Consider the following 23,153-nt stretch of genomic DNA (forward strand, 5'->3'; position numbering starts at 1 on the left):
GAGTGCTGCTTTGTCGGAGGTGCTGTCTTTGGGGTGAGACATTAGTAAGATGCCCCATCAGCCCTTTCAGGTGGATGTAAAAGATCCCAAAGCATTATTTTGAAGAAGGCCATGGGTGTTCTCTCCAGTGTCCTGGCCAATATTTATCCCACAACCAACACCCAAAACAGATTACCTGGTCAACATCACAGTATTGTTTGTGGGATCCTGCTGTGCGCAAAGCTCGAAGGTTTAGTGAAACCACTGAGCCACAGGAACTTGATCAGTGTAACCTGTTCATGTGCAGGTTACAGCAATTAAACACACTCTTTATACTAGGGTATAAGTACACATTTAATTTTCCAAGGTGTTCAGATAGTTTATATACAGAATAAAGGATACCTGGGAGTGAGTTACAGGCTGGAATCTAATTGAGGGGCACAGATGGTTTATATAATCGAGGTGTTCAGGGGGTTTATATACAGAATAAAGGATACCTGGGAGTGAGTTACAGGCTGGAATCTAATCGAGGGGTGATGTCAGATGTTCGGTTGAGGAGGAGTCTGTGTTTGCCAGATTATGTGTGTTGGACGGAGTTTGCAACTGATGAGCTGGTACCACAGAGGGAGAGCGAGAGTGGGAGCTGTGTGCGTTGATTCACATTGTACATGATGAACAGACAGATTACTCACCCAGCTGAATCACTTTCGCATCGCCGTTGTGTTCCACCCTGCAGGCATACTTCACTCCAGCTCGGGGGATGAAGTCCACAGACCTGGTGAGCTTGAAGCTCCAGTCTGACTCGAAGGAGAGGTCAGACTGGTTGGCATTGGGGATGCTGTTTCCATTCTCCAACAGCTCCAACTTGATGTTGGGTGGGCTGAAATCTTTGGCATGGCACAGCAGAACATTGGATTTACCTTCCTTTGCGGGTTCGTAGGTATACACATGCACCTGTGGAGCAACTAGAGACACGAGGGACAGAGTGAGTGAAATTAACAGCAACTGCATTCCAATCCATCACCAATTGGGATCTGCCAGACATTGGGGCTGGGAGCTATCCGTACACTAACTGGGGTCTCAGACCTATTCTCTGGGAGATATCCGTACACTGACTGGGGTCTCAGTCCCACTCTCTGGGAGATATCCGTACACTGACTGGGGTCTCAGTTCCAGTCTCTGGGAGATATCCGTACACTGACCGGGGTCTCAGTCCCAGTCTCTGGGAGATATCCGTACACTGACTGGGGTCTCAGACCCAGTCTCTGGGAGATATCTGTATACTGACTGGGGTCTCAGACCCAGTCTCTGGGAGATATCCGTACACTGACTGGGGTCTCAGACCCAGTCTCTGGGAGATATCCGTACACTGACCGGGGTCTCAGTCCCACTCTCTGGGAGATATCTGTACACTGACTGGGGTCTCAGACCCAGTCTCTGGGAGCTATCCGTATACTGACTGGGGTCTCAGTTCCAGTCTCTGGGAGATATCCGTACACTAACCGGGGTCTCAGTCCCAGTCTCTGGGAGATATCCGTATACTGACCGGGGTCTCAGACCCACTCTCTGGGAGATATCTGTACACTGACCGGGGTCTCAGACCCAGTCTCTGGGAGATATCCGTATACTGACCGGGGTCTCAGACCCACTCTCTGGGAGATATCTGTACACTGACCGGGGTCTCAGACCCAGTCTCTGGGAGATATCCGTATACTGACCGGGGTCTCAGACCCACTCTCTGGGAGATATCTGTATACTAACCGGGGTCTCAGACCCACTCTCTGGGAGATATCCGTACACTGACTGGGGTCTCAGTCCCAGTCTCTGGGAGATATCCGTATACTGACCGGGGTCTCAGACCCACTCTCTGGGAGATATCCGTACACTGACTGGGGTCTCAGACCCACTCTCTGGGAGATATCCGTACACTGACTGGGGTCTCAGTCCCAGTCTCTGGGAGATATCCGTACACTGACTGGGGTCTCAGACCCACTCTCTGGGAGATATCCGTACACTGACTGGGGTCTCAGACCCACTCTCTGGGAGATATCCGTACACTGACCGGGGTCTCAGACCCAGTCTCTGGGAGATATCTGTACACTGACCGGGGTCTCAGTCCCAGTCTCTGGGAGATATCCGTACACTGACCGGGGTCTCAGTCCCAGTCTCTGGGAGATATCCGTACACTGACTGGGGTCTCAGACCCAGTCTCTGGGAGATATCCGTACACTGACTGGGGTCTCAGACCCAGTCTCTGGGAGATATCCGTACACTGACTGGGGTCTCAGACCCAGTCTCTGGGAGATATCTGTACACTGACCGGGGTCTCAGTCCCACTCTCTGGGAGATATCTGTACACTGACTGGGGTCTCAGACCCACTCTCTGGGAGATATCTGTACACTGACTGGGGTCTCAGACCCACTCTCTGGGAGATATCCGTACACTGACTGGGGTCTCAGACCCAGTCTCTGGGAGATATCTGTACACTGACCGGGGTCTCAGTCCCACTCTCTGGGAGATATCTGTACACTGACTGGGGTCTCAGACCCACTCTCTGGGAGATATCTGTACACTGACTGGGGTCTCAGACCCACTCTCTGGGAGATAGCTGTACACTGACTGGGGTCTCAGACCCACTCTCTGGGAGATATCTGTACACTGACTGGGGTCTCAGACCCACTCTCTGGGAGATATCCGTACACTGACCGGGGTCTCAGACCCACTCTCTGGGAGATATCCGTACACTGACCGGGGTCTCAGACCCACTCTCTGGGAGATATCCGTACACTGACTGGGGTCTCAGACCCACTCTCTGGGAGATATCTGTACACTGACTGGGGTCTCAGACCCAGTCTCTGGGAGATATCCGTACACTGACTGGGGTCTCAGACCCACTCTCTGGGAGATATCTGTACACTGACTGGGGTCTCAGACCCACTCTCTGGGAGATAGCTGTACACTGACTGGGGTCTCAGACCCAGTCTCTGGGAGATATCCGTACACTGACTGGGGTCTCAGTCCCACTCTCTGGGAGATATCCGTACACTGACTGGGGTCTCAGACCCACTCTCTGGGAGATATCCGTACACTGACTGGGGTCTCAGACCCACTCTCTGGGAGATATCCGTACACTGACTGGGGTCTCAGACCCAGTCTCTGGGAGATATCTGTACACAGACCGGGGTCTCAGACCCAGTCTCTGGGAGATATCCGTACACTGACTGGGGTCTCAGACCCAGTCACTGGGAGATATCCGTACACTGACTGGGGTCTCAGACCTATTCTCTGGGAGATATCCGTACACTGACTGGGGTCTCAGTCCCACTCTCTGGGAGATATCTGTACACTGACCGGGGTCTCAGTCCCACTCTCTGGGAGATATCCGTATACTGACCGGGGTCTCAGACCCAGTCTCTGGGAGATATCCGTACACTGACCGGGGTCTCAGACCCAGTCTCTGGGAGATATCCGTACACTAACTGGGGTCTCAGACCTAGTCTCTGGGAGATATCTGTACACTGACTGGGGTCTCAGACCCACTCTCTGGTAGATATCTGTACACTGACTGGGGTCTCAGTCCCAGTCTCAGGGAGATATCCGTACACTGACCGGGGTCTCAGACCCAGTCTCTGGGAGATATCCGTACACTGACCGGGGTCTCAGACCCACTCTCTGGGAGATATCTGTACACTGACCGGGGTCTCAGTCCCACTCTCTGGGAGATATCCGTACACTGACCGGGGTCTCAGACCCACTCTCTGGGAGATATCTGTACACTGACTGGGGTCTCAGACCCAGTCTCTGGGAGATATCTGTACACTGACTGGGGTCTCAGACCCACTCTCTGGGAGATATCTGTACACTGACTGGGGTCTCAGACCTATTCTCTGGGAGATATCTGTACACTGACTGGGGTCTCAGACCCACTCTCTGGCAGATAGCTGTACACTGACTGGGGTCTCAGTCCCACTCTCTGGGAGATATCCGTACACTGACTGGGGTCTCAGACCTATTTTCTGGGAGATATCCGTACACTGACTGGGGTCTCAGACCCAGTCTCTGGGAGATATCCGTACACTGACCGGGGTCTCAGACCCAGTCTCTGGGAGATATCCGTACACTGACTGGGGTCTCAGTCCCACTCTCTGGGAGCTATCCGTACACTGACCAGGGTCTCAGACCCAGTCTCTGGGAGATATCCGTACACTAACTGGGGTCTCAGACCCAGTCTCTGGGAGATATCTGTACACTGACTGGGGTCTCAGACCCAGTCACTGGGAGCTATCCGTACACTAACTGGGGTCTCAGACCCACTCTCTGGGAGATATCCGTATACTGACCGGGGTCTCAGACCCAGTCACTGGGAGATATCCGTACACTGACTGGGGTCTCAGACCCAGTCTCTGGGAGATATCTGTATACTGACCGGGGTCTCAGACCCAGTCTCTGGGAGATATCCGGATACTGACCAGGGTCTCAGACCCACTCTCTGGGAGATATCCGTACACTTACCGGGATCTCAGTCCCAGTCTCTGGGAGATATCCGTACACTGACTGGGGTCTCAGACCCAGTCTCTGGGAGATATCTGTATACTGACCGGGGTCTCAGACCCAGTCTCTGGGAGATATCCGGATACTGACCAGGGTCTCAGACCCACTCTCTGGGAGATATCCGTACACTTACCGGGATCTCAGTCCCAGTCTCTGGGAGATATCTGTATACTGACCGGGGTCTCAGACCCAGTCTCTGGGAGATATCCGGATACTGACCAGGGTCTCAGACCCACTCTCTGGGAGATATCCGTATACTGACCGGGGTCTCAGTCCCAGTCTCTGGGAGATATCTGTATACTGACCGGGGTCTCAGACCCAGTCTCTGGGAGATATCCGTACACTGACTGGGGTCTCAGACCCACTCTCTGGGAGATATCCGTACACTGACTGGGGTCTCAGACCCACTCTCTGGGAGATATCTGTACACTGACTGGGGTCTCAGACCCAGTCTCTGGGAGATATCCGTACACTGACTGGGGTCTCAGACCCACTCTCTGGGAGATATCCGTACACTGACTGGGGTCTCAGACCCACTCTCTGGGAGATATCTGTACACTGACTGGGGTCTCAGTCCCAGTCTCTGGGAGATATCTGTATACTGACCGGGGTCTCAGACCCACTCTCTGGGAGATATCCGTACACTGACTGGGGTCTCAGACCCACTCTCTGGGAGATATCTGTACACTGACTGGGGTCTCAGACCCACTCTCTGGGAGATATCCGTACACTGACCGGGGTCTCAGACCCAGTCTCTGGGAGATATCCGTATACTGACCGGGGTCTCAGACCCACTCTCTGGGAGATATCTGTATACTGACCGGGGTCTCAGACCCACTCTCTGGGAGATATCCGTACACTGACCGGGGTCTCAGACCCAGTCTCTGGGAGATATCCGTACACTGACTGGGGTCTCAGACCTAGTCTCTGGGAGATATCCGTACACTGACTGGGGTCTCAGACCTATTCTCTGGGAGATATCCGTACACTGACTGGGGTCTCAGACCCACTCTCTGGGAGATATCCGTACACTGACTGGGGTCTCAGACCCACTCTCTGGGAGATATCCGTACACTGACCGGGGTCTCAGACCCACTCTCTGGGAGATATCCGTACACTGACTGGGGTCTCAGTCCCAGTCTATGGGAGATATCTGTATACTGACTGGGGTCTCAGACCCACTCTCTGGGAGTTATCTGTACACTGACTGGGGTCTCAGACCCACTCTCTGGGAGATATCTGTACACTGACTGGGGTCTCAGACCCACTCTCTGGGAGTTATCTGTACACTGACTGGGGTCTCAGGCCCACTCTCTGGGAGATATCTGCACACTGACTGGGGTCTCAGTCCCACTTTCTGGGAGATATCCGTACACTGACTGGGGTCTCAGTCCCACTCTCTGGGAGTTATCTGTACACTGACTGGGGTCTCAGACCTATTCTCTGGGAGATATCTGTACACTGACTGGGGTCTCAGTCCCACTCTCTGGGAGATAGCTGTACACTGACTGGGGTCTCAGACCTATTTTCTGGGAGATATCCGTACACTGACTGGGGTCTCAGACCCAGTCTCTGGGAGATATCCGTACACTGACCGGGGTCTCAGACCCAGTCTCTGGGAGCTATCCGTACACTGACCAGGGTCTCAGACCCAGTCTCTGGGAGATATCTGTACACTGACTGGGGTCTCAGACCCAGTCTCTGGGAGATATCTGTACACTGACTGGGGTCTCAGACCCAGTCTCTGGGAGATATCTGTACACTGACTGGGGTCTCAGACCCACTCTCTGGGAGATATCCGTACACTGACTGGGGTCTCAGACCCAGTCTCTGGGAGATATCCGTACACTGACTGGGGTCTCAGACCCACTCTCTGGGAGATATCCGTACACTGACCGGGGTCTCAGACCCACTCTCTGGGAGATATCCGTACACTGACCGGGGTCTCAGACCCAGTCTCTGGGAGATATCCGTATACTGACCAGGGTCTCAGACCCAGTCTCTGGGAGATATCTGTACACTGACTGGGGTCTCAGTCCCAGTCTCTGGGAGATATCCGTACACTGACTGGGGTCTCAGACCTATTCTCTGGGAGATATCTGTACACTGACTGGGGTCTCAGACCCACTCTCTGGGAGATATCCGTACACTGACTGGGGTCTCAGTCCCACTCTCTGGGAGATATCTGTATACTGACTGGGGTCTCAGTCCCAGTCTCTGGGAGCTATCCGTACACGAACTGGGGTCTCAGACCCACTCTCTGGGAGATATCCGTACACTGACCGGGGTCTCAGACCCACTCTCTGGGAGATATCCGTACACTGACTGGGGTCTTAGACCCACTCTCTGGGAGATATCTGTACACTGACTGGGGTCTCAGACCCACTCTCTGGGAGATATCCGTACACTAACTGGGGTCTCAGACCCACTCTCTGGGAGATATCTGTACACTGACTGGGGTCTCAGACCCACTCTCTGGGAGATATCTGTACACTGACTGGGGTCTCAGACCCACTCTCTGGGAGATATCCGTACACTGACTGGGGTCTCAGACCCACTCTCTGGGAGATATCTGTACACTGACTGGGGTCTCAGACCCACTCTCTGGGAGATATCTGTACACTGACTGGGGTCTCAGACCCACTCTCTGGGAGATATCCGTACACTGACTGGGGTCTCAGACCCACTCTCTGGGAGATATCTGTACACTGACTGGGGTCTCAGACCCACTCTCTGGGAGATATCCGTACACTGACCGGGGTCTCAGTCCCACTCTCTGGGAGATATCTGTACACTGACTGGGGTCTCAGACCCACTCTCTGGGAGATATCTGTACACTGACTGGGGTCTCAGTCCCACTCTCTGGGAGATATCTGTACACTGACTGGGGTCTCAGGCCCACTCTCTGGGAGATATCTGTACACTGACTGGGGTCTCAGACCCACTCTCTGGGAGATATCTGTACACTGACTGGGGTCTCAGTCCCACTCTCTGGGAGATATCTGTACACTGACTGGGGTCTCAGTCCCACTCTCTGGGAGATATCCGTACACTGACTGGGGTCTCAGGCCCACTCTCTGGGAGATATCTGTACACTGACTGGGGTCTCAGACCCACTCTCTGGGAGATATCTGTACACTGACCGGGGTCTCAGACCCACTCTCTGGGAGATATCCGTACACTGACTGGGGTCTCAGTCCCACTCTCTGGGAGATATCCGTACACTGACTGGGGTCTCAGGCCCACTCTCTGGGAGATATCTGTACACTGACCGGGGTCTCAGTCCCACTTTCTGGGAGATATCTGTACAGTAACTGGGGTCTCAGTCCCAGTCTCCGAGATATCTGTATACTGACTGGGGTCTCAGACCCACTCTCTGGGAGATATCTGTACACTGACCGGGGTCTCAGACCCACTCTCTGGGAGATATCTGTACACTGACTGGGGTCTCAGACCTAGTCTCTGGGAGATATCTGTACACTGACCGGGGTCTCAGACCCAGTCACTGGGAGATATCCGTACACTGACCGGGGTCTCAGACCCACTCTCTGGGAGATATCTGTACACTGACTGGGGTCTCAGACCTAGTCTCTGGGAGATATCCGTACACTGACTGGGGTCTCAGTCCCAGTCTCTGGGAGATATCCGTACACTGACCGGGGTCTCAGACCCAGTCTCTGGGAGATATCCGTACACTGACCGGGGTCTCAGACCCACTCTCTGGGAGATATCTGTATACTGACCGGGGTCTCAGACCCAGTCTCTGGGAGATATCCGTACACTGACTGGGGTCTCAGACCCACTCTCTGGGAGATATCTGTACACTGACTGGGGTCTCAGTCCCACTCTCTGGGAGCTATCCGTACACTGACTGGGGTCTCAGACCCAGTCTCTGGGAGATATCTGTACACTGACTGGGGTCTCAGTCCCACTCTCTGGGAGATATCCGTACACTGACTGGGGTCTCAGTCCCACTCTCTGGGAGATATCCGTACACTGACTGGGGTCTCAGACCCACTCTCTGGGAGATAGCTGTATACTGACTGGGGTCTCAGACCTATTTTCTGGGAGCTATCCGTACACGAACTGGAGTCTCAGACCCAGTCTCTGGGAGATATCCGTACACTGACTGGGGTCTCAGTTCCAGTCTCTGGGAGATATCCGTACACGAACTGGAGTCTCAGACCCACTCTCTGGGAGATATCCGTACACTGACTGGGGTCTCAGTCCCAGTCTCTGGGAGATATCCGTATACTGACCGGGGTCTCAGACCCACTCTCTGGGAGATATCCGTATACTGACCGGGGTCTCAGACCCACTCTCTGGGAGATATCCGTATACTGACCGGGGTCTCAGACCCACTCTCTGGGAGATATCTGTACACTGACTGGGGTCTCAGTCCCAGTCTCTGGGAGATATCTGTATACTGACCGGGGTCTCAGACCCACTCTCTGGGAGATATCCGTATACTGACCGGGGTCTCAGACCCACTCTCTGGGAGATATCCGTATACTGACCGGGGTCTCAGTCCCAGTCTCTGGGAGATATCTGTATACTGACCGGGGTCTCAGACGCACTCTCTGGGAGATATCCATATACTGACCGGGGTCTCAGACCCACTCTCTGGGAGATATCCGTATACTGACCGGGGTCTCAGACCCACTCTCTGGGAGATATCTGTATACTGACCGGGGTCTCAGACCCAGTCTCTGGGAGCTATCCGTATACTGACCGGGGTCTCAGACCCACTCTCTGGGAGATATCCGTACACTGACCGGGGTCTCAGTCCCAGTCTCTGGGAGCTATCCGTATACTGACCGGGGTCTCAGACCCACTCTCTGGGAGATATCTGTACACTGACCGGGGTCTCAGACCCACTCTCTGGGAGATATCCGTACACTGACTGGGGTCTCAGTCCCAGTCTCTGGGAGATATCCGTACACTGACCGGGGTCTCAGACCCAGTCTCTGGGAGATATCCGTACACTGACCGGGGTCTCAGACCCACTCTCTGGGAGATATCTGAAAACTGACTGGGGTCTCAGACCCACTCTCTGGGAGATATCTGTACACTGACTGGGGTCTCAGACCCAGTCTCTGGGAGCTATCCGTATACTGACCGGGGTCTCAGTCCCAGTCTCTGGGAGATATCCGTACACTGACCGGGGTCTCAGACCCAGTCTCTGGGAGATATCCGTACACTGACTGGGGTCTCAGTCCCACTCTCTGGGAGTTATCTGTACACTGACTGGGGTCTCAGACCTATTCTCTGGGAGATATCCGTATACTGACTGGGGTCTCAGACCCACTCTCTGGGAGATATCCGTACACTGACCGGGGTCTCAGACCTATTCTCTGGGAGATATCCGTACACTGACTGGGGTCTCAGACCCACTCTCTGGAGATATCTGTACACTGACTGGGGTCTCAGACCCACTCTCTGGGAGATATCCGTACACTGACTGGGGTCTCAGACCCAGTCTCTGGGAGATATCTGTACACTGACTGGGGTCTCAGACCCACTCTCTGGGAGATATCTGTACACTGACTGGGGTCTCAGTCCCACTCTCTGGGAGTTATCTGCACACTGACTGGGGTCTCAGACCCACTCTCTGGGAGATATCTGTACACTGACTGGGGTCTCAGACCCAGTCTCTGGGAGATATCTGTACACTGACTGGGGTCTCAGACCCACTCTCTGGGAGATATCTGTACACTGACTGGGGTCTCAGACCCAGTCTCTGGGAGATATCCGTACACTGACTGGGGTCTCAGTCCCAGTCTCTGGGAGATATCCGTACACTGACTGGGGTCTCAGTCCCAGTCTCTGGGAGATATCCGTACACTGACTGGGGTCTCAGTCCCAGTCTCTGGGAGATATCTGTACACTGACTGGGGTCTCAGACCTATTCTCTGGGAGATATCCGTACACTGACTGGGGTCTCAGGCCCACTCTCTGGGAGATATCTGTACACTGACTGGGGTCTCAGACCTATTCTCTGGGAGATATCCGTACACTGACTGGGGTCTCAGACCCACTCTCTGGGAGATATCCGTACACTGACTGGGGTCTCAGACCCACTCTCTGGGAGATAGCTGTACACTGACTGGGGTCTCAGACCCACTCTCTGGGAGATATCCGTACACTGACTGGGGTCTCAGTCCCACTCTCTGGGAGATATCTGTACACTGACTGGGGTCTCAGACCTATTCTCTGGGAGATATCTGTACACTGACTGGGGTCTCAGACCCACTCTCTGGGAGATATCCGTACACTGACTGGGGTCTCAGACCCACTCTCTGGGAGATAGCTGTACACTGACTGGGGTCTCAGACCCACTCTCTGGGAGATATCTGTACACTGACTGGGGTCTCAGACCCACTCTCTGGGAGATATCTGTACACTGACTGGGGTCTCAGACCTATTCTCTGGGAGATATCCGTACACTGACTGGGGTCTCAGACCCACTCTCTGGGAGATATCCGTACACTGACTGGGGTCTCAGACCCACTCTCTGGGAGATAGCTGTACACTGACTGGGGTCTCAGACCTATTTTCTGGGAGATATCCGTACACTGACTGGGGTCTCAGACCCAGTCTCTGGGAGATATCCGTATACTGACTGGGGTCTCAGTCCCAGTCTCTGGGAGCTATCCGTACACGAACTGGAGTCTCAGACCCAGTCTCTGGGAGATATCCGTACACTGACCGGGTCTCAGACCCAGTCTCTGGGAGATATCTGTACACTGACTGGGGTCTCAGTCCCAGTCTCTGGGAGCTATCCGTACACGAACTGGAGTCTCAGACCCAGTCTCTGGGAGATATCCGTACACTGACCGGGGTCTCAGACCCAGTCTCTGGGAGATATCTGTACACTGACTGGGGTCTCAGACCTATTCTCTGGGAGATATCCGTACACTGACTGGGGTCTCAGTCCCAGTCTCTGGGAGCTATCCGTACACGAACTGGAGTCTCAGACCCAGTCTCTGGGAGATATCCGTACACTGACCGGGGTCTCAGACCCAGTCTCTGGGAGATATCTGTACACTGACTGGGGTCTCAGACCTATTCTCTGGGAGATATCCGTACACTGACTGGGGTCTCAGTCCCAGTCTCTGGGAGCTATTCCGTACACGAACTGGAGTCTCAGACCCAGTCTCTGGGAGATATCCGTACACTGACCGGGGTCTCAGTCCCAGTCTCTGGGAGATATCCGTACACTGACCGGGGTCTCAGACCCACTCTCTGGGAGATATCCGTATACTGACCGGGGTCTCAGTCCCAGTCTCTGGGAGATACCCGTACACTGACTGGGGTCTCAGACCCAGTCTCTGGGAGATATCCGTACACTGACTGGGGTCTCAGACCCAGTCTCTGGGAGATATCCGTACACTGACTGGGGTCTCAGTCCCAGTCTCTGGGAGATATCCGTATACTGACCGGGGTCTCAGACCCACTCTCTGGGAGATATCTGTACACTGACTGGGGGTCTCAGTCCCAGTCTCTGGGAGATATCCGTACACTGACCGGGGTCTCAGTCCCAGTCTCTGGGAGATATCTGTATACTGACCGGGGTCTCAGACCCACTCTCTGGGAGATATCCGTATACTGACCGGGGTCTCAGACCCACTCTCTGGGAGATATCCGTATACTGACCGGGGTCTCAGACCCACTCTCTGGGAGATATCTGTATACTGACCGGGGTCTCAGACCCACTCTCTGGGAGATATCCGTATACTGACCGGGGTCTCAGACCCACTCTCTGGGAGATATCCGTACACTGACCGGGGTCTCAGACCCAGTCTCTGGGAGATATCCGTACACGAACTGGGGTCTCAGACCCACTCTCTGGGAGATATCCGTACACTAACTGGGGTCTCAGACCCAGTCTCTGGGAGATATCCGTACACTGACCGGGGTCTCAGACCCACTCTCTGGGAGATATCTGAAAACTGACTGGGGTCTCAGACCCACTCTCTGGGAGATATCTGTATACTGACTGGGGTCTCAGACCCAGTCTCTGGGAGCTATCCGTATACTGACCGGGGTCTCAGACCCACTCTCTGGGAGATATCTGTACACTGACTGGGGTCTCAGTCCCACTCTCTGGGAGTTATCTGTACACTGACTGGGGTCTCAGACCCAGTCTCTGGGAGCTATCCGTATACTGACCGGGGTCTCAGACCCACTCTCTGGGAGATATCTGTGCACTGACTGGGGTCTCAGACCCACTCTCTGGGAGATATCTGAAAACTGACTGGGGTCTCAGACCCACTCTCTGGGAGATATCTGTACACTGACTGGGGTCTCAGACCCAGTCTCTGGGAGCTATCCGTATACTGACCGGGGTCTCAGACCCACTCTCTGGGAGATATCTGTGCACTGACTGGGGTCTCAGACCCACTCTCTGGGAGATATCTGTATACTGACCGGGGTCTCAGACCTATTTTCTGGGAGCTATCCGTACACGAACTGGGGTCTCAGACCCAGTCTCTGGGAGATATCCGTACACTGACCGGGGTCTCAGACCCAGTCTCTGGGAGATATCCGTACACTAACTGGGGTCTCAGTCCCACTCTCTGGGAGATATCTGTACACTGACTGGGGTCTCAGACCCACTCTCTGGGAGATATCTGTACACTGACTGGGGTCTCAGACCCACTCTCTGGGAGATATCTGTATACTGACTGGGGTCTCAGACCCACTCTCTGGTAGATATCTGTATTCTGACTGGGGTCTCAGACCCAGTCTCTGGGAGATATCTGTACACTGACTGGGGTCTCAGACCCACTCTCTGGGAGATATCTGTACACTGACCGGGGTCTCAGACCCACTCTCTGGGAGATATCTGTACACTGACTGGGGTCTCAGACCCAGTCTCTGGGAGATATCCGTATACTGACCGGGGTCTCAGACCCACTCTCTGGGAGATATCTGTATACTGACCGGGGTCTCAGACCCACTCTCTGGGAGATATCCGTACACTGACTGGGGTCTCAGACCCAGTCTCTGGGAGATATCCGTATACTGACCGGGGTCTCAGACCCAGTCTCTGGGAGATATCCGTATACTGACCGGGGTCTCAGACCCAGTCTCTGGGAGATATCCGTATACTGACCGGGGTCTCAGACCCACTCTCTGGGAGATATCTGTACACTGACTGGGGTCTCAGACCCAGTCTCTGGGAGATATCCGTATACTGACCGGGGTCTCAGACCCAGTCTCTGGGAGATATCCGTACACTGACCGGGGTCTCAGACCCAGTCTCTGGGAGATATCTGTACACTGACCGGGGTCTCAGTCCCAGTCTCTGGGAGATATCCGTATACTGACTGGGGTCTCAGACCCACTCTCTGGAGATATCCGTACACTGACTGGGGTCTCAGGCCCACTCTCTGGGAGATATCTGTACACTGACTGGGGTCTCAGACCCACTCTCTGGGAGATATCTGTACACTGACTGGGGTCTCAGTCCCAGTCTCTGGGAGATATCTGTACACTGACTGGGGTCTCAGACCTATTCTCTGGGAGATATCTGTACACTGACCGGGGTCTCAGACCCACTCTCTGGGAGATATCTGTACACTGACTGGGGTCTCAGACCCAGTCTCTGGGAGATATCCGTATACTGACCGGGGTCTCAGACCCACTCTCTGGGAGATATCTGTATACTGACCGGGGTCTCAGACCCACTCTCTGGGAGATATCTGTACACTGACTGGGGTCTCAGACCTATTTTCTGGGAGCTATCCGTACACGAACTGGGGTCTCAGACCCACTCTCTGGGAGATATCTGTACACTGACTGGGGTCTCAGACCCAGTCTCTGGGAGATATCCGTACACTGACTGGGGTCTCAGACCTATTCTCTGGGAGATATCTGTACACTGACTGGGGTCTCAGGCCCACTCTCTGGGAGATATCTGTACACTGACTGGGGTCTCAGTCCCACTCTCTGGGAGATATCCGTACACTGACTGGGGTCTCAGACCTATTTTCTGGGAGCTATCCGTACACGAACTGGGGTCTCAGACCCACTCTCTGGGAGATATCTGTACACTGACTGGGGTCTCAGACCCAGTCTCTGGGAGATATCTGTATACTGACCGGGGTCTCAGACCCAGTCTCAGGGAGATATCCGTATACTGACCGGGGTCTCAGACCCACTCTCTGGGAGATATCCGTACACTGACCGGGATCTCAGTCCCAGTCTCTGGGAGATATCCGTATACTGACCGGGGTCTCAGACCCACTCTCTGGGAGATATCCGTATACTGACCGGGGTCTCAGACCCACTCTCTGGGAGATATCCGAACACTGACTGGGGTCTCAGTCCCAGTCTCTGGGAGATATCTGTATACTGACTGGGGTCTCAGTCCCAGTCTCTGGGAGATATCTGTACACTGACTGGGGTCTCAGACCCACTCTCTGGGAGATATCTGTATACTGACTGGGGTCTCAGACCCACTCTCTGGGAGATATCTGTACACTGACTGGGGTCTCAGACCCACTCTCTGGGAGATATCTGTACACTGACCGGGGTCTCAGACCAAGTCTCTGGGAGATATCCGTACACTGACCGGGGTCTCAGACCCACTCTCTGGGAGATATCTGTATACTGACTGGGGTCTCAGACCCAGTCTCTGGGAGATATCCGTACACTGACCGGGGTCTCAGACCTATTCTCTGGGAGATATCCGTACACTGACTGGGGTCTCAGACCCAGTCTCTGGGAGATATCTGTATACTGACCGGGGTCTCAGACCCACTCTCTGGGAGATATCCGTACACTGACTGGGGTCTCAGACCCACTCTCTGGGAGATATCCGTACACTGACTGGGGTCTCAGACCCACTCTCTGGGAGATATCCGTACACTGACTGGGGTCTCAGTCCCACTCTCTGGGAGATATCCGTACACTGACTGGGGTCTCAGACCCAGTCTCTGGGAGATATCCGTATACTGACCGGGGTCTCAGACCCAGTCTCTGGGAGATATCCGTATACTGACCGGGGTCTCAGACCCAGTCTCTGGGAGATATCCGTATACTGACTGGGGTCTCAGACCCACTCTCTGGGAGATATCCGTACACTGACTGGGGTCTCAGACCCAGTCTCTGGGAGATATCTGTACACTGACTGGGGTCTCAGACCCACTCTCTGGGAGATATCCGTACACTGACCGGGGTCTCAGACCCAGTCTCTGGGAGATATCTGTACACTGACTGGGGTCTCAGACCCACTCTCTGGGAGATATCTGTATACTGACTGGGGTCTCAGTCCCAGTCTCTGGGAGATATCTGTACACTGACTGGGGTCTCAGACCCACTCTCTGGGAGATATCTGTATACTGACTGGGGTCTCAGACCCACTCTCTGGGAGATATCTGTGTACTGACCGGGGTCTCAGACCCACTCTCTGGGAGATATCCGTATACTGACTGGGGTCTCAGTCCCAGTCTCTGGAAGATATCCGTATACTGACTGGGGTCTCAGACCCACTCTCTGGGAGATATCCGTACACTGACTGGGGTCTCAGACCCAGTCTCTGGGAGATATCCGTACACTGACCGGGGTCTCAGACCCAGTCTCTGGGAGATATCCGTACACTGACCGGGGTCTCAGACCCAGTCTCTGGGAGATATCCGTACACTGACCGGGGTCTCAGACCCAGTCTCTGGGAGATATCCGTACACTGACCGGGGTCTCAGACCTATTCTCTGGGAGATATCCGTACACTGACTGGGGTCTCAGACCCAGTCTCTGGGAGATATCTGTATACTGACTGGGGTCTCAGACCCACTCTCTGGGAGATATCCGTACACTGACCGGGGTCTCAGACCCACTCTCTGGGAGATATCCGTACACTGACCAGGGTCTCAGACCCAGTCTCTGGGAGCTATCCGTACACTGACTGGGGTCTCAGACCCACTCTCTGGGAGATATCTGTACACTGACTGGGGTCTCAGACCCACTCTCTGGGAGATATCCGTATACTGACCGGGGTCTCAGACCCACTCTCTGGGAGATATCTGTACACTGACTGGGGTCTCAGTCCCACTCTCTGGGAGTTATCTGTACACTGACTGGGGTCTCAGACCTATTCTCTGGGAGATATCCGTACACTGACTGGGGTCTCAGACCCACTCTCTGGGAGATATCCGTACACTGACCGGGGTCTCAGACCTATTCTCTGGGAGATATCCGTACACTGACTGGGGTCTCAGACCCACTCTCTGGGAGATATCCGTACACTGACCGGGGTCTCAGACCCACTCTCTGGGAGATATCTGTATACTGACTGGGGTCTCAGACCCACTCTCTGGGAGATATCTGTATACTGACTGGGGTCTCAGACCCACTCTCTGGGAGATATCCGTATACTGACCGGGGTCTCAGACCCAGTCTCTGGGAGATATCCGTACACTGACTGGGGTCTCAGTCCCAGTCTCTGGGAGATATCCGTACACTGACCGGGGTCTCAGTCCCAGTCTCTGGGAGATATCTGTACACTGACTGGGGTCTCAGACCCACTCTCTGGGAGTTATCTGTACACTGACTGGGGTCTCAGACCTATTCTCTGGGAGATATCTGTACACTGACTGGGGTCTCAGGCCCAGTCTCTGGGAGATATCCGTACACTGACTGGGGTCTCAGTCCCACTCTCTGGGAGTTATCTGTACACTGACTGGGGTCTCAGACCCAGTCTCTGGGAGTTATCTGCACACTGACTGGGGTCTCAGACCTATTCTCTGGGAGATATCCGTACACTGACCGGGGTCTCAGTCCCAGTCTCTGGGAGATATCTGTACACTGACTGGGGTCTCAGTCCCACTCTCTGGGAGATATCCGTACACTGACCAGGGTCTCAGACCCACTCTCTGGGAGATATCCGTACACTGACTGGGGTCTCAGACCCACTCTCTGGGAGATATCTGTACACTGACTGGGGTCTCAGTCCCACTCTCTGGGAGATATCTGTACACTGACCAGGGTCTCAGACCCACTCTCTGGGAGATATCCGTACACTGACTGGGGTCTCAGACCCACTCTCTGGGAGATATCTGTACACTGACTGGGGTCTCAGACCCACTCTCTGGGAGATATCCGTACACTGACTGGGGTCTCAGACCTATTCTCTGGGAGATATCTGTACACTGACTGGGGTCTTAGACCCACTCTCTGGAGATATCCGTACACTGACTGGGGTCTTAGACCCACTCTCTGGGAGATATCCGTACACTGACTGGGGTCTCAGTCCCAGTCTCTGGGAGATATCCGTATACTGACCGGGGTCTCAGACCCACTCTCTGGGAGATATCCGTATACTGACCGGGGTCTCAGACCCACTCTCTGGAGATATCCGTACACTGACTGGGGTCTCAGTCCCACTCTCTGGGAGATATCCGTATCCTGACCAGGGTCTCAGTCCCAGTCTCTGGGAGATATCCGTATACTGACCGGGGTCTCAGACCCACTCTCTGGGAGATATCCGTATACTGACCGGGGTCTCAGACCCACTCTCTGGGAGATATCCGTATACTGACCGGGGTCTCAGACCCACTCTCTGGGAGATATCTGTACACTGACTGGGGTCTCAGACCCACTCTCTGGGAGATATCTGTACACTGACTGGGGTCTCAGACCCAGTCTCTGGGAGATACCCGTACACTGACCGGGGTCTCAGACCCAGTCTCTGGGAGCTATCCGTATACTGACCGGGGTCTCAGACCCACTCTCTGGGAGATATCCGTACACTGACTGGGGTCTCAGACCCAGTCTCTGGGAGATATCTGTACACTGACCGGGGTCTCAGTCCCACTCTCTGGGAGATATCTGTACACTGACCGGGGTCTCAGTCCCACTCTCTGGGAGATATCCGTACACGAACTGGGGTCTCAGACCCAGTCTCTGGGAGATATCTGTACACTGACTGGGGTCTCAGTCCCACTCTCTGGGAGATATCCGTACACTGACCGGGGTCTCAGACCCAGTCTCTGGGAGATATCTGTACACTGACTGGGGTCTCAGTCCCAGTCTCTGGGAGATATCCGTACACTGACCGGGGTCTCAGACCCAGTCTCTGGGAGATATCCGTACACTGACCGGGGTCTCAGACCCAGTCTCTGGGAGATATCTGTACACTGACTGGGGTCTCAGTCCCACTCTCTGGGAGATATCTGTACACTGACTGGGGTCTCAGTCCCACTCTCTGGGAGTTATCTGTACACTGACTGGGGTCTCAGACCCACTCTCTGGGAGATATCCGTACACTGACCGGGGTCTCAGTCCCACTCTCTGGGAGATATCCGTACACTGACTGGGGTCTCAGACCCACTCTCTGGGAGATAGCTGTACACTGACTGGGGTCTCAGACCTATTTTCTGGGAGCTATCCGTACACGAACTGGGGTCTCAGACCCAGTCTCTGGGAGATATCCGTACACTAACTGGGGTCTCAGACCCACTCTCTGGGAGATATCTGTATACTGACCGGGGTCTCAGACCCACTCTCTGGGAGATATCCGTACACTGACTGGGGTCTCAGACCCACTCTCTGGGAGATATCTGTATTCTGACTGGGGTCTCAGACCCAGTCTCTGGGAGCTATCCGTATACTGACCGGGGTCTCAGACCCACTCTCTGGGAGATATCTGTACACTGACTGGGGTCTCAGACCCAGTCTCTGGGAGATATCCGTACACTGACCGGGGTCTCAGACTCAGTCTCTGGGAGATATCCGTATACTGACTGGGGTCTCAGACCTATTCTCTGGGAGATATCCGTACACTGACTGGGGTCTCAGACCTATTCTCTGGGAGATATCCGTACACTGACTGGGGTCTCAGACCTATTCTCTGGGAGATATCTGTACACTGACTGGGGTCTCAGACCTATTCTCTGGGAGATATCCGTACACTGACTGGGGTCTCAGACCTATTCTCTGGGAGATATCTGTACACTGACTGGGGTCTCAGACCTATTCTCTGGGAGATATCCGTATACTGACCGGGGTCTCAGACTCAGTCTCTGGGAGATATCCGTACACTGACTGGGGTCTCAGACCCACTCTCTGGGAGATATCCGTACACTGACTGGGGTCTCAGACCTATTCTCTGGGAGATATCCGTACACTGACTGGGGTCTCAGACCCACTCTCTGGGAGATATCCGTACACTGACTGGGGTCTCAGACCTATTCTCTGGGAGATATCCGTACACTGACCGGGGTCTCAGACCCACTCTCTGGGAGTTATCTGTACACTGACTGGGGTCTCAGACCCACTCTCTGGGAGATATCCGTACACTGACTGGGGTCTCAGTCCCACTCTCTGGGAGATATCCGTACACTGACTGGGGTCTCAGACCCACTCTCTGGGAGATAGCTGTACACTGACTGGGGTCTCAGACCTATTTTCTGGGAGCTATCCGTACACGAACTGGGGTCTCAGACCCAGTCTCTGGGAGATATCCGTACACTGACCGGGGTCTCAGACCCAGTCTCTGGGAGCTATCCGTACACTGACTGGGGTCTCAGACCCAGTCTCTGGGAGATATCTGTATACTGACCGGGGTCTCAGACCCAGTCTCAGGGAGATATCCGTATACTGACCGGGGTCTCAGACCCAGTCTCTGGGAGCTATCCGTACACTGACTGGGGTCTCAGACCCAGTCTCTGGGAGATATCTGTATACTGACCGGGGTCTCAGACCCAGTCTCAGGGAGATATCTGTATACTGACCGGGGTCTCAGACCCAGTCTCAGGGAGATATCTGTATACTGACTGGGGTCTCAGACCCACTCTCTGGGAGATATCTGTACACAGACTGGGGTCTCAGACCCACTCTCTGGGAGATATCCGTACACTGACTGGGGTCTCAGACCCACTCTCTGGGAGATATCCGTACACTGACCGGGGTCTCAGACCTATTCTCTGGGAGATATCTGTATACTGACTGGGGTCTCAGACCCACTCTCTGGGAGATATCTGTATACTGACTGGGGTCTCAGACCCACTCTCTGGGAGATATCTGTATACTGACTGGGGTCTCAGACCCACTCTCTGGGAGATATCCGTATACTGACCGGGGTCTCAGACCCACTCTCTGGGAGATATCTGTACACTGACTGGGAGTTATCTGTGCACTGACTGGGGTCTCAGTCCCACTCTCTGGGAGATATCCGTACACTGACTGGGGTCTCAGACCCACTCTCTGGGAGATAGCTGTACACTGACTGGGGTCTCAGACCTATTTTCTGGGAGCTATCCGTACACGAACTGGGGTCTCAGACCCAGTCTCTGGGAGATATCCGTACACTGACCGGGGTCTCAGACCCAGTCTCTGGGAGCTATCCGTACACTGACCAGGGTCTCAGACCCAGTCTCTGGGAGATATCCGTACACTAACTGGGGTCTCAGACCCACTCTCTGGGAGATATCTGTACACTGACTGGGGTCTCAGACCCACTCTCTGGGAGATATCTGTATACTGACTGGGGTCTCAGACCCACTCTCTGGGAGATATCTGTATTCTGACTGGGGTCTCAGACCCAGTCTCTGGGAGCTATCCGTATACTGACCGGGGTCTCAGACCCACTCTCTGGGAGATATCTGTACACTGACTGGGGTCTCAGACCCAGTCTCTGGGAGATATCCGTATACTGACCGGGGTCTCAGGCCCACTCTCTGGGAGATATCTGTATACTGACTGGGGTCTCAGGCCCACTCTCTGGGAGATATCTGTACACTGACTGGGGTCTCAGTCCCACTCTCTGGGAGATATCCGTATACTGACTGGGGTCTCAGACCCATTCTCTGGGAGATATCTGTACACTGACTGGGGTCTCAGACCCACTCTCTGGGAGTTATCTGTACACTGACTGGGGTCTCAGACCTATTCTCTGGGAGATATCTGTACACTGACCGGGGTCTCAGACCCACTCTCTGGGAGATATCTGTACACTGACTGGGGTCTCAGTCCCACTCTCTGGGAGATATCCGTACACTGACTGGGGTCTCAGACCCACTCTCTGGGAGATAGCTGTACACTGACTGGGGTCTCAGACCTATTTTCTGGGAGCTATCCGTACACTGACCAGGGTCTCAGACCCAGTCTCTGGGAGATATCCGTACACTAACTGGGGTCTCAGACCCAGTCTCTGGGAGATATCTGTACACGAACTGGGGTCTCAGACCCAGTCTCTGGGAGATATCCGTACACTGACCGGGGTCTCAGACCCAGTCTCTGGGAGCTATCCGTACACTGACCAGGGTCTCAGACCCAGTCTCTGGGAGATATCCGTACACTAACTGGGGTCTCAGACCCAGTCTCTGGGAGATATCTGTATACTGACCGGGGTCTCAGACCCAGTCTCAGGGAGATATCCGTATACTGACCGGGGTCTCAGACCCACTCTCTGGGAGATATCCGTACACTGACCGGGATCTCAGTCCCAGTCTCTGGGAGATATCCGTATACTGACCGGGGTCTCAGACCCACTCTCTGGGAGATATCCGTATACTGACTGGGGTCTCAGACCCACTCTCTGGGAGATATCCGTACACTGACCGGGGTCTCAGACCCAGTCTCTGGGAGATATCTGTACACTGACTGGGGTCTCAGACCCACTCTCTGGGAGATATCTGTACACTGACTGGGGTCTCAGACCCAGTCTCTGGGAGATATCTGTACACTGACTGGGGTCTCAGGCCCACTCTCTGGGAGATATCTGTACACTGACTGGGGTCTCAGTCCCACTCTCTGGGAGATATCTGTACACTGACCGGGGTCTCAGACCCACTCTCTGGGAGATATCCGTATACTGACTGGGGTCTCAGACCCACTCTCTGGGAGATATCTGTACACTGACTGGGGTCTTAGACCCACTCTCTGGGAGATAGCTGTACACTGACTGGGGTCTCAGACCTATTTTCTGGGAGCTATCCGTACACGAACTGGAGTCTCAGACCCAGTCTCTGGGAGATATCCGTACACTGACTGGGGTCTCAGACCCACTCTCTGGGAGATATCTGTGTACTGACCGGGGTCTCAGACCCACTCTCTGGGAGATATCCGTACACTGACTGGGGTCTCAGACCCACTCTCTGGGAGATATCCGTACACTGACTGGGGTCTCAGACCCACTCTCTGGGAGATATCCGTACACTGACTGGGGTCTCAGTCCCAGTCTCTGGGAGATATCCGTATACTGACCGGGGTCTCAGACCCACTCTCTGGGAGATATCTGTGTACTGACCGGGGTCTCAGACCCACTCTCTGGGAGATATCCGTATACTGACCGGGGTCTCAGACCCACTCTCTGGGAGATATCCGTACACTGACCGGGGTCTCAGACCCACTCTCTGGGAGATATCCGTACACTAACTGGGGTCTCAGACCTCGTCTCTGGTAGATATCCGTACACTGACCGGGGTCTCAGACCCACTCTCTGGGAGATATCTGTATACTGACTGGGGTCTCAGACCCACTCTCTGGGAGATATCTGTACACTGACTGGGGTCTCAGTCCCAGTCTCTGGGAGATATCTGTACACTGACCGGGGTCTCAGACCCACTCTCTGGGAGATATCTGTACACTGACTGGGGTCTCAGACCCACTCTCTGGG

The 23,153-nt window shown here is 54.3% G+C and overlaps 1 protein-coding gene across 3 annotated transcripts in view; it reads right to left on the bottom strand.

Annotated features, from left to right (window-relative positions):
* The window catches only part of LOC147095530 (beta-2-microglobulin-like), a 60,466-nt gene that overhangs the window by 29,086 nt on the left and 8,227 nt on the right, over positions 1-23,153 (bottom strand). For all 3 annotated transcript variants that reach the window (XM_085974658.1, XM_085974655.1, XM_085974657.1), the window contains exon 2: positions 672-944. In XM_085974658.1, the coding sequence (XP_085830784.1) occupies positions 672-944 (273 nt within the window). The remainder of the gene's footprint in view (positions 1-671; positions 945-23,153) is intronic.

This window comes from Somniosus microcephalus, unplaced genomic scaffold (assembly GCF_052327205.1).
Source record: "Somniosus microcephalus isolate GS21.2 unplaced genomic scaffold, FLI_Smic_1.0 unresolved_chr1, whole genome shotgun sequence".
NCBI lineage: Eukaryota > Metazoa > Chordata > Chondrichthyes > Squaliformes > Somniosidae > Somniosus > Somniosus microcephalus.